The sequence below is a fragment of the Acanthopagrus latus genome, chromosome 9, assembly GCF_904848185.1.
Source record: "Acanthopagrus latus isolate v.2019 chromosome 9, fAcaLat1.1, whole genome shotgun sequence".
In the NCBI taxonomy this organism is placed as follows: domain Eukaryota; kingdom Metazoa; phylum Chordata; class Actinopteri; order Spariformes; family Sparidae; genus Acanthopagrus; species Acanthopagrus latus.
The window spans coordinates 643,369-655,118 of record NC_051047.1 but is presented as its reverse complement, the minus strand read 5'-3'; the positions used below and the strand labels follow the sequence as shown (position 1 = coordinate 655,118).

The window sequence follows — 11,750 nt, the reverse complement described above, 5'->3', positions numbered from 1 at the left end:
GCTTCAGAATATAAAGGGATATTGTTTAGTATAGAGGTGTTATTATGAGCTTGTGTGTTTGTATGTACATTAATGAGGCGAGCTGGCACAATATCTTTGTGCGGATTGTAGTGGGCCGGTCTGGACCAAAAGGTCCAGGGCCAAATTTTTGTCCCAGTCCACCCCTGGCTTTGGTGCGTGAATTCTCTGAATTGAATCGTGCTTAAATGATAATTACAATAAACCAATAATATACTCATAAATATAGTGTCTGGTTTTCTGAAAGAATGATGGCAGGGACAGAGGCACGCCAAAGCCGCAAACCTGAATCAGTCACGTGGTACGGCCGGCTCGCGAGGTTTCGAACGTCACCACATACCTCATCCACACAAGCCTCGATACGCGCTTCACAAAAATCATAATGGACTATTCGACACACGCTTCGAAGCCTCGACGCGGAAGACACATCACTAAACATCAGTACACAATGTAAACTTGGCACTAGAGTTGGTTATAGAACTGGATCATGGTGTTTCCTCTTGAATTTTCGCACTTTAAACCCTTCATATATACAGCGGAGGGGAGCAGCGTCGCTGTGAGTTTGAGTCAGTGAAGTCGTGTGGGAGGAGTTAGAGTAAAATGGCTGCTGGAAAGAGCAGAGTGCTTGAGAAATCATAAAATTGGACGTTTATGTCGCTAACAGCATGCACAACAGCTCGAACGAAGGAGTGGTTAATTTGTTCGCGTACCTAGCTGAGTATGGTCTAAGCACGCCAGCTGCCTCCCGTTTACTTGCGTTCTGCTCATCCATTTACTGCTCTGACATTGTGGAATTCATTAGAAGCTAGCTAGTCGTTATCCATCGACTAGCGCTAACTTAGTAGCAATTAGCCAGCAGATATCCGGGAAATCAGCACCGCACACCAACTGTTGAGACTCCTATCTATGGTAAGACACTTTCGTATTACCCAATACTAACGTCAGTTTGATGAATCATCTGTAACCATGGTTGACATTTCCAAGCTAGCTAATAAGCTTTGCAGCATCAGCTAGCATGCTACACTGTTTTGCCATTGACTAACATGGATTGTTGTGTTGTTCGGGCGGACCTAACGGTAAGTCGCTTCGCCTCGTTAACATAAGGTCGGGAGCAGGAGGTGTCTTCAATATCACATATAAAGCCTAAAATACTGTTTATGATTGCGATAATTAACCAGACAATTTAAAGGCAAGGTTGTACTATTTGGAGGTTGCGCTCTGAGCTAGGCGCGCTAAAAGGCTGTCCGACCGTAACACTGCAGTGGTTGATGTCTGACTTGGCATGATGGGATCTCTAAACGTACTGAACTCAGTTAATGTTATAGTTATTCCTAAACGTAATCGCAGGGACTGTTTTAGTAGTCATCTTTACTTTATCAGTGTTTAAAAAACACGTAATTCTATAAATGTTTTCTACGTGATTACACCTAAAAATGTGTAGAAGAGTTATGTTAATCAAAGGCAAGAGGTTGCACTCTAATTTAGTGCACACTGTATTAGAAAACCATATGTGCACTGAAATGCAAGTTTGGTATTGTATTGCTATCTTAGAGTATTGTCTGATATCTGTAGCAGTACTGAACACTTTAAAGTATGAAAAGCACCAGGGGTTGGACCAAATATTGATACTGCAATATATTATATTATTCTCTCATGATACAATTATTAATACACTGGTGCGAAATATCACTATTTTTATCAAAACATGAGGATGCTTCCTTTGACAGTTTACCTCACTGTAGTCACTAGTTCAGGGATCACCAACCTTTTTGAAACTGAGAGCTACTTCATGGCTACCGAGTCATACGAAGTTTGATACACTCTTCTGAAATAACAAATTTGCTCAGTTTGCCTTTAGTTACATATGATTATTAATGATTAATGATACTCATCTATGTGAAGAGACAGATCACGCTAGTGATTTCTCACAATAATTATCAACAATGACTTAACAACCTGGGAGACAAATAATATCAATATTCAGTTTTCATTTTTAGAACAGGCCTGAGGGCTACTCATGTGGTCCTTGGGGGCTCCCTGGTGCCTGCGGGCACCACGTTGGTGACCCCTGCACTAGTTCATGACTCCTTGTGGTATAAATGTTTATAAACAGTTTACCTTGTGTATTGTCATCTCACTTTATGTAACATTTTATGCAACTCAATTCCTGCATTTTGCCTTTTAAGAGGTATTTTATTCATAAGTAAGAATTACATATGATGCTATGGTGTATCAGACATTTGTCTTTCAATCTTTGAATTATTGCATAATCGCTGTGTGGAGATACTGTTGTATTCTGAGCTGCATGTTGATTTTTTTTTATAGTGTCATGGGTTCTCTGTGATTCCCAGCCCTAGATAGCAACTAATGCTTGGTCAGTCTCCCAGTCACTTAAGGTTTTTTCTCTTTTTGGTTTGATATTTTGACACAAATTTACATCCATTGAATTTAAGTTCCCCTAATCGAGTTTTTCTGGTCACATTTTACAGCATTCCTTAGCAGTGTCATAAATTAACTTCCACGCTTTAATGAAATTAACCTGAAGTCATTGTCAGTCCACAAAGAGTTAATTAGAAATAAATAATATAATGAGGTTTTTTTTTGTATGTAGTATGTTGTAGTTCAAGCTTCTGAAATATAAGTATCTGCTGATGGTTTTTGATCAGGTTGGTTTTACATTCATATCTTTAGGTCAAACCAACCAATTTTGATATGTCACGTACCTAAGGCTTTACAAAGTCGTGATGGACATTTTTCACTTTTTCCCCCAAATTTTATAGGCCACTTAATCTATGAAATAAGATGTTTGTATATAAGATGATAATGAGAGTAATTACTAGTTACAGCTTAGTAACTTAGCACACACAGGTGGCCACATTTTCTGGTGTTCATTTAAGATCAGCTTTCATCTGACCTAAAAATGCACATAACATGAAGAGGATGTCTGTGTCAGCTGTTGTTCAGGACTAGAATTATGTTGCATCTCTGCTACCAATTCAAGTAAGTGAGCAGTGAAGTTCTACAGTAAAACAGATGAGAATAGATGTAAAGAATGTGAAGGAAACAGTTTTCTGCACTGTTTAAAATGGTGGGGCAATTTTGTTTACAATAAAAGCATTACATTATAATTAAAAGCAATGCTTATAATAATATCTTTGTCATTTGTAGTTTGTTTTCAAGAAGAAAAATAAGTCTGCTAAAATTGTGAGTTCGGTGTAAGAAAAATGGAGATTCAATTTTTAGGCCATATTGCCCAGCCCTAAAGTAGACCTTAATTCGCTCTGAGTCTGTCAAAACGTGTGAGAGAGTACATTTTGGCTGACAGACTTGGTTGTGTGAGATCCTAAGGCTAGATTTTGATCGGTGGGCCTATGGCAAGACAGCCTCTGAGCTGAGAGTGAGATTACGTACTATTGCTACAATAACAATAATATGGAATCTTGGTGTGAATAGGGCTAATCTTTCACTCGCGATCACTCAGTTTGGTCTTGTGCCCCATTTTAAAACACACAGTAATGATCAGCCTTGCATCCTGGTTGTTAACTGTTTTTTTGGATCCTTCGATGACGTCAAACAACCAACAGTCCTTTTCACACAGAGAATGTGCATTATCGTTGCAACCAAGCCTTTCTCCACCTTTGTTTGTTCAAACTGAACCAAGCAACTGCAGAGCCAAAAGAGGTGTGATATAGGCCATGACATTGAAATCTGTTTCCACCTATTAATCTAAAATCTATCACCAACTGTTTATAATCATATTGATGCTGTTATGAAAGTGTTGTGATTGAGATATGTACTGGAAAATGACAAAGTTATGTTATTTGATCGACATTACATAATTACATTATCGGCATCAGTAAACGACAGACCCTGACTGGTGTTCACTCACAGGGAGGGATACTGTTTTCTGGGGGAAAGTTCACTGATCAGGAGCGTGCACAGTTGCCGTGACTTTTTTTTCAGTACAAGTTGCCAGAGACAGTAAATGCAACAAGGCGACAAAGACATGGTGAGTTTAACTTTCAGCATTCAGCAGACGCTTTTTGTCCAAAGCGACTTACAGCAATTCATACATTGCTGGTGGTGGCTGCCATGGAAGGTGCCAACCAGCACATCAAGCGCAATTTGGGGTTCAGTATTATGCCCAAGGACACTTCGACATGCAGACCACAGCTGCCTGCGTTAAAGTTTTTCACTCTAAATTGCATCACATAATCACCACCATTCAACTGTAGGAGCTGCCTGGCTCTGCTGCCGGGGGACAGACACCGTGTTTCGGGTAGAAATGTGAAGAAGATCCAGTAGGACAGATAGGATAGGAAAGGATTACCACATATAACTGCAGTATTTTTTTTTCCTCATGTAAGTTACCAAAGACACTATCACTTACCACATTACAGTTGTTTGTTCATATAAAGATGGTTTGTGGGTTGAAATGTGGGACACTTCTTTTATTTGATGAGTGACGGATCTGTTTAGCTGTGGACACCATCAGGTTGACACAACCCTGATCTGCACATCTGGCTTTTCCATTCAAACAGATGCTGTCTCACCTCTGCTGTGGCTCTGATTCTACCTCTGGAGGTGGATCAGAACCACAGTGAAACTGTCCCCCCTCTGTGCATCTGTAACTTTTCATACAGACGGCGAGGCAGAGTATTGATGCATGATTCCCGCACATAAGGGGCAGTATGAATGGGGCTACTGATAGGACCAGCTTGCTGGTAGCTAATAACATTGCAGCTTTGCTTTTTGGCAAACTGATCAGCAGGGGTTCACAGCATCTTACACACGGACTATGGAATGACACTCCCACACCGCCGCACTAACTGGATTTGGTCTGAATGTTCTGTAAGAAGAGCTGGTCAAGAAGAGCTGGTATAGTGTACCTTCAACAAAACTCTCTTGTCTTTATGACAGCACACTCCCTTGAGTGGAAACTGTGGTTGTACTTTGAACTTTTATGGGTGTTTTTTATTATGCTTTCTGTGTGACTTGACACACTTTTGAACCTGTATCTGATGTACCTCATTATGAGTCCTGCATAACATGATTACAAAGTTTTGCTAAGGCAGACTGGCCTGCGTGCATTTCAGGTGATTGCATCTTTGGTTAATCCATGGCAGATTCTCACTCCCAGAGCTTATTTTCATCTTGTTATTTTTCCGCAGATGTCTCTGACAGTCTGCATTTTCCTTTTGTTTAAATGCCTGAAAGAAAAGATAGAATTTCCTCTGAACAACACCTATCATTAACTTTGACTCACCAGCTGGGGCTGGTGACTCTTAAAAAAAACAAAAACAAAACATAAATGTTACATTTTACCTGCTTTTATTACTGTGGTCTTTGTACTTAGATACTCACAAATCTGCTGTTTGAAAAACACAGTAAAGCAATGCATTGAGCCTTGCTGATGGAGACTGATGCCATCAAATTTGTTACCCTTGTGTCTGACCCATGTCATGTTAATGCACATCATCTGGCTAAAAACAATAACAAATATGTTTTTTATTTTTAATCTACTTTAAAGCTGTTTTTAGTCGGTGCTCCTAATAACAGTGTGACTGAACCTATTAAAACTTTGTGGGTTCAGAGGGTCTTCTTGATAATATTTAATAAAAACAAACGCTTGATCATTAACTTTAAACTAAATGCATTACAGGGAGGTCAGGCTTGTCCAGCAGATGGCCTATTTTGTTCCCCAGGTTTCTCTTATGAATATGACAAAAAAACAATGGCCTCGTTGGCTTCGTTATGGAGGTCAGCACTTGTGGTCGCCTTGGATTCACAACAATTACAACTGATTCCAATGGCAGCACATAGTCTGAGTAAAAAGGCACCAGTTAGCAGTTTTAATTATGTGAAAACTGCAAACAGCCCCATTCACACTGCCCTTTGAGTGCGGGGATCCTGCACCAATTCTCCGTGTCCTCCTCTGTGAAGTTGTCAGATGCAGTGAGAGGTGAAATTTTGCTGTGCCTCTGGAGGTATCATTAAATCTCTTTACAAAATAAGGAGAAATGTCCTACAAAGTAACGTTACATGACCAAACAACAGTAACATTGTAAGAGACCAGGGGAAACGCGTTGGAAAAAAACTCACAGACATCATCATAACTTGTACCGGTCTTTAGGATCTGCAGCTAGGGCTGGGCAGTATGGCCTAAAAATTGAATCTCCAATTTTTTTCACAGCAGACTGGATTTATGATTTTAGTAGATTTATTTTTCTTCTTGAAAACAAACTACAAATTACAAAGAAATTAAAAGCATTGCTTTCATCTTAATGCTTTTATTGTAAACAAAATTCCCCACCCATTTTAAACAATGCACCTTCAAAAAAGTGGCCCTTTTTGATAAAATACTCTACAAAATACTTTATAAAAACAGATAAATTTCCATATTGGGATTGATAAAGTGTGAACATAACTTTCATTAAATACTTTTTTGCAACAGGTACCTTTTGTTTACAAACAGTATTTTGTATCCCTGAAGATATGTAAACTGAATAAAACATCTGCATACATTGTATAGTGAACATGAGGTGTGTGCTTGCTGTCTATTTTACACATTTTTGGCCAGGAACACAAGCCTGTCTCCTACCTCTGGCTTGAGACAAGCCCCATTGCTGCTTCATAGCACAAACCTGGGGTTGAAAGTTTTCAGCATGTGGATGAACCTCTGACTTTTCCACTGTATATACGGGCACCATATCTTTAGCCATGTGCAATGTTACTCCATCTGTAACAGCTGTCCACCGGGACCCTTTCTTCTCATACAGGACACATTGATTAAATGATTCCGCTAATGTTGGCTGCTCCAAGCGGGAGTTTGTGTGTTGCCATGGTCTTGTACATCTAGTGGACAAGTGTCCCACTGTGATGCATGCGTCTGTTTGAGATGCTGAAATAAATGGGTCAGTCCGCTGTCTTTAGTTACAACAGCCTTTAAACAAACTTTGCAGTGGACTGTGGTTTGTTCGAGGTCTGACACTACAAAACCAAACTAGTGATGAGACAGTGCCTTTTTAGAAACAAAATGCTTGCTGCCATGTCGTAGTGTTTGTTTCGCTGTGGAAAGTCAATGCGGGGGCAAGGGTGGAGCCCAGTATGAACTACAGGTGCACATGGGGGGACCATGTGAAAGATGTCATTGCAACTTTCTATATTCAATACATAGTCCTAGACAAGTCATTCCATGTCAGTGTCAAGTATATCAATAGTAGACGGTACCATGAAAAAGTCATGTAAATAAAATCGGTATTGTCACAAAAGGCTTTTTCCCTGTTGCCAGTAAGTGGCACAATGACTATAGCTTCTATTTGGCATGTAGATTTGTTATGAATGGGATATCAAATTTGGGGAACATTTGACAATGTACTGTTGAGTTACAACAAGTTCATGTTGTATGAGAAGTCAGCCCCATTCACACAGGAGAAGATGCATAAAAGCCACAGCCGCTGTTTGCCAGTTCTCCGCTGATGGTGATTCACATAGAGCAAAGCATCTCTGCCATGAATTCACACAGAAAGCCGGCGCTGCGGCTTCTAAAGAGGCGTGACGTCATGATGATGACGTTCAAGGTGCTTCCCAGTCCCCCTCTGTATTAAGCTGAATGAAGGACCTGTGTAGTTAACTGACCATCTGATTGACAGGCCCTCAATACGCAAAGCCGGCTTACCTGTTCACACTGGTTCGGTTCGCAAATAATACAGCCCTGATACTACCTCCAGAGACGGATCAGGGCCAGAGCAAAATTTCACCCCTCGCCGCCTCCAAGAGATTCACACTGAGATGGAGGTGGGGAATTTGCGTACTAAAGCCGCACCCAAAAGCCAGTTTGAATGTAGCCAGAGTCTTTACCACACACAACTGGCACGCCCTCAAGGAATTTCTTACCATATTTACATAGGAGATAGTAATATGTCATACCCTGCTACCCATTATCTGCTATGACTGGAAGTGAGTATTGGCATGTATATCTTTAGGGCGGGACTCTAACCCAACGTGCAAAGTTTAGGACATTGACACTGATATTTGCTGTGCCGCCACAGCCATACCTTGCAACGGCAACTTCGACTTTGCTTTTTTTGGGAGAAGACCGCGGCAGCCCACAAACACCTGCTATAAAGCAAATAACATTGAAAATGAGTATAGTGGCGCTGAGCTAGCAGTATAGTGGCACAGCGCCGTTGTTCCACCGTCTGGGGAGAACCCTGATGTTTGAGGCAGATTTAGTCCTACTATGGACTAGGGACTTTCTATTACATGAACTAGTGCATTGCCCGTAGGAAGCATGTATTCCTATAGAAAAGTGGGAGGTTAAGTAGCTTTTTCATGGATGGCCAGAAGGGGTTGTGTTTAAAGGTGGGTCATCAGGGATGTAATTGGCTGTTTTAAACTACTTTTGATTTTACCATTATATTTCACCTTAAAAACTATTTGCCTTGCCTGGCTTGGTGTCATTATTTTCAGCACAACCTCACGTGTGACTGTACAGCTCAGTGAATATCATTACTGCGGGACTCTACTGCACTCGGTAATCGACTAACAGGGCTTCCCCACAACAAGGAGGCTTCTGGGTGGTGAGATTTGTTTATCTTTTCCGACAAAGCTGGCAATGATATCAAATGTTTGATGCCTCAAAATATTTGCTGGGACCCTGTTTCTAATGTTGCTGAAGTTTTGTGCTGTTCTGAGGATTATTTGTGGCTTTTTGATGGCGATTTATACTTGGACCCATTTACTTTAGTGTATTGTTGTTGTGCGGTCGTTTCTGAGGATGCTAAAACTATGTAAGCTAGCGGTCTGCAAACTTTATCTCTCGAGGGGAGGTTGTACTCGGTGTCAAGGTGTGTTAGACCATGGATTAAACTTACACCGGAAGATCACTTTAAGTCCGGTTTTGGACCTGCTGGTGCATCCTGTATGTTGACTCAGGAGGTGGGCTGTATGGTTGCTAGCTACATGAACATCCACAGATTCGGATTCTACTTTGTTGTCTGTGCATATCCGGATCTCCTCAGACCGGAACAGACTCGGTCCAGACTCGTTTAGTCTCATTAGTCAGTCACTTTAGATGCACAGAACGGGACCGAATCGCTGGCAAAATCCCAGTCCAGCTTGTGCCGCTGCAGGTATAAATCCGCTTGTTTCTTAAGGTATGTGTGGGCTTGTTAAACTCAGGTCAGTCTGATCCTGATCTGCAGAATTATTTGAGGAAAACACCCACAGACAGACAGACAGAGATTCCTTGCTTTTACAGAGAGATAATGACTGCAGTTAAATAAAGGTTTCGGGATGTTAGTTATACACTGTCAATCAAGAATACTTTAATTGCCAGTTCACAAAGGTAGAACAATAGGATTTGTGCATCTCCTGGATGTTGGTGCAATCCCTGCAGATGTTTCCAACAATTCTACTTGTATGTTCAACTCCATCTCTGCAATATAACGACAAAAATGGATCGATTTTGCCCAAACTGAAGTATGCAGTATATCCTGCAACACTTCTTCAGTTCGCCCGGACCGCTTTCTCTCTTTCTAACTTTACACCCTTGTGTAATATTGTGTAATATTTTGCAAAAACAAAAACTTTTCATCAACAAGAGTTGCTGAGAACGCACTCCACTACATCAAACAGCTCTTATCATGTACATCCTCTCATATTCTCAAATAGAAAATACAGAGACTTGGCAGCCCATTTTATGTTTCTACTGACATATATTTAACATTTTTGGTGTAAAATGTCTAAAAATGATTAGATAATTTTTATATATTTTGTTGAGTTCTGTACTGACTTTAAATGTCCATTTTGTAAGATATGGACATAAATTTAGTTTAAAGCATATTTAACACATGAACTAACCCTATCAACAGAGTGTGAGGTATTGACAGTTCAGGCGTTATGTCCAAAATGTCTATGTATTGCACTGCAGAGATATTCATTATTAAGCAGCCAGGGACAAGCTGTCATTTCTTGTAATAATACCTCTTGGCCTGAGGGGCAGATAGTGAGTCACTCTAGCCTCTAGTGTGCTGCTGGAGATGATTAATAACTCGAACCGGCTGGAGGGGATGGGTACTTAAGATAAATTAACAGCCTAAGTTATTTATTCAGGTAGCACAAAGATGCAGAATCCCTTGAAAAACGACTTCTATCATCATCCCAAACAACAGCTCCTGAAGAGAGACCACCGCCGTGGCAGAAAAAAGAAGCAATGTAAAAAGAAGCTCAACGAGACTACATTATGTAGGGTCTTTCCAATACTGGAGACATGGACACCTGTGGACAACTAAAGAGGATGAACTAGCAAAGTGTCTTTAGACTGGTAAGTAACATCTAACGTTGGCTCTTTACCAAAACATGTCTTTAGTGTACCTAATGTCAACTTGCAACTGTTTTCTTGTTAATGTGGTGTTGCTGAACTTGAGCTTAGTCAACTTTAGTGTAAAAGCATGTAAAGATCATAAGCAGTCTTTTTTTGACCACCTGTCAGAGGTGAGCAGTTTGGTTGAGTTTCCCTGCTGTCAGATATTGCCTTTATTTATAGCAGATAATATTATATAGATACACTACTAGATAGACTGAAATGTCATTCAATTCATTATATTCTGACCACTTGGCATACTGATATTTTGTACAGTTAGTAAGTCATGTAATTCTTGCTGCAGGAATGAACCAAGAGCAGGTCTGGCTTCAACCTCCATGAAGAAATGACCTGGACCTACAGAGCTGGAAGAGCCTGCATCAATCACCGGATTGATTGACATGACAAGTAAGTCTAATGCCGTGTTCAGACCAAACGCAAAGAAAATATTTGCTCCTTTGTCCTTTCTTAGTATGAGTAGATGTGTTATTGTACAGCACTGGGTGCCCACAAACGGCCATGAATAGTGAACACCAATGCCAATAGGTTCTGCGATACAGCCTTGCGCAAAAAAATTTGCTTGAGTTTAATATTTTCAACTCAAGCGTTTGTCGCTTGCCATGATTTTTCATGTCATCGATTCATTTGCATTGCCCCATTCGTGCTGGCCTCAGCGATAAGAGTGTATTTTCATCTAACCATTGACTTTGTATATAATCTTGTTGTGCAAATAATTTGTGTCAAGTGTGGACTGAACACGGCATGAAGTAGCCGAAGATCTGATTTATTTGTACTTTGTAAACAGTGTGCTCTGTGAAAACTGCATGGCTGTCTGCAGTTCACAAAAAGTCCAACAATATGAAATATTTTTTTTAAAAGTTATGTACACAGCTGTTCCTTTCTTTCTTCCTGAAATAGGACAGTGCAATATTAAAATGAAAATTCCTACTTTTCATATTTTACATAGTCAGAGGGCTTTACAAAAACATTCAAAACGGTGCAGTGTTTACACTATATCTTAGCCTGATCATATTACTGTTCACTGTGTAATAACAATATGTCATGATGTAAACAATGTGTTAGCTGAACTTATTATCCTGCCACATCATTGTCTTTTTAGGAACAGATTTCCAGTCCAGCCACCCCCAGTGATGAATTTCCACCCTGCGCTTTATTCTCATCTACAGCTGGTCTCATCAACAAACCCCCCTAGTGGACATCCGTCTCGATACAGTACAACATCCTTGCCCATCATCCAATGACACATATTCTCCATACTGTGATCTTTTGCACATGCCATGGTGGCTTTGGACAAGTTTTGCACAAAACTATGTAGGTTCAAAAGTATAAAATGCTCACTATAAGT

At 40.3% G+C, this 11,750-nt stretch overlaps 1 protein-coding gene across 4 annotated transcripts in view; it reads left to right on the top strand.

Moving 5' to 3' along the window:
• The first annotated feature begins 238 nt into the window (after positions 1–238).
• Positions 239–11,750, top strand: part of fam160a2 (family with sequence similarity 160 member A2) — an 87,537-nt gene continuing 76,025 nt past the window's right edge. The window contains exons 1-4 of one of the 4 annotated variants that reach the window (XM_037109536.1): positions 239–927; positions 10,194–10,345; positions 10,689–10,792; positions 11,505–11,716. Coding sequence is in view for 1 of the 4 variants with exons in the window: in XM_037109534.1 (XP_036965429.1) it covers positions 401–468 (68 nt within the window). In the remaining 3 variants the exon portion in view is untranslated. Of the gene's footprint in view, positions 928–10,134; positions 10,346–10,688; positions 10,793–11,504; positions 11,717–11,750 lie in introns of all 4 variants that reach the window. The other 3 variants (XM_037109535.1, XM_037109537.1, XM_037109534.1) reach the window with 3 other exon arrangements.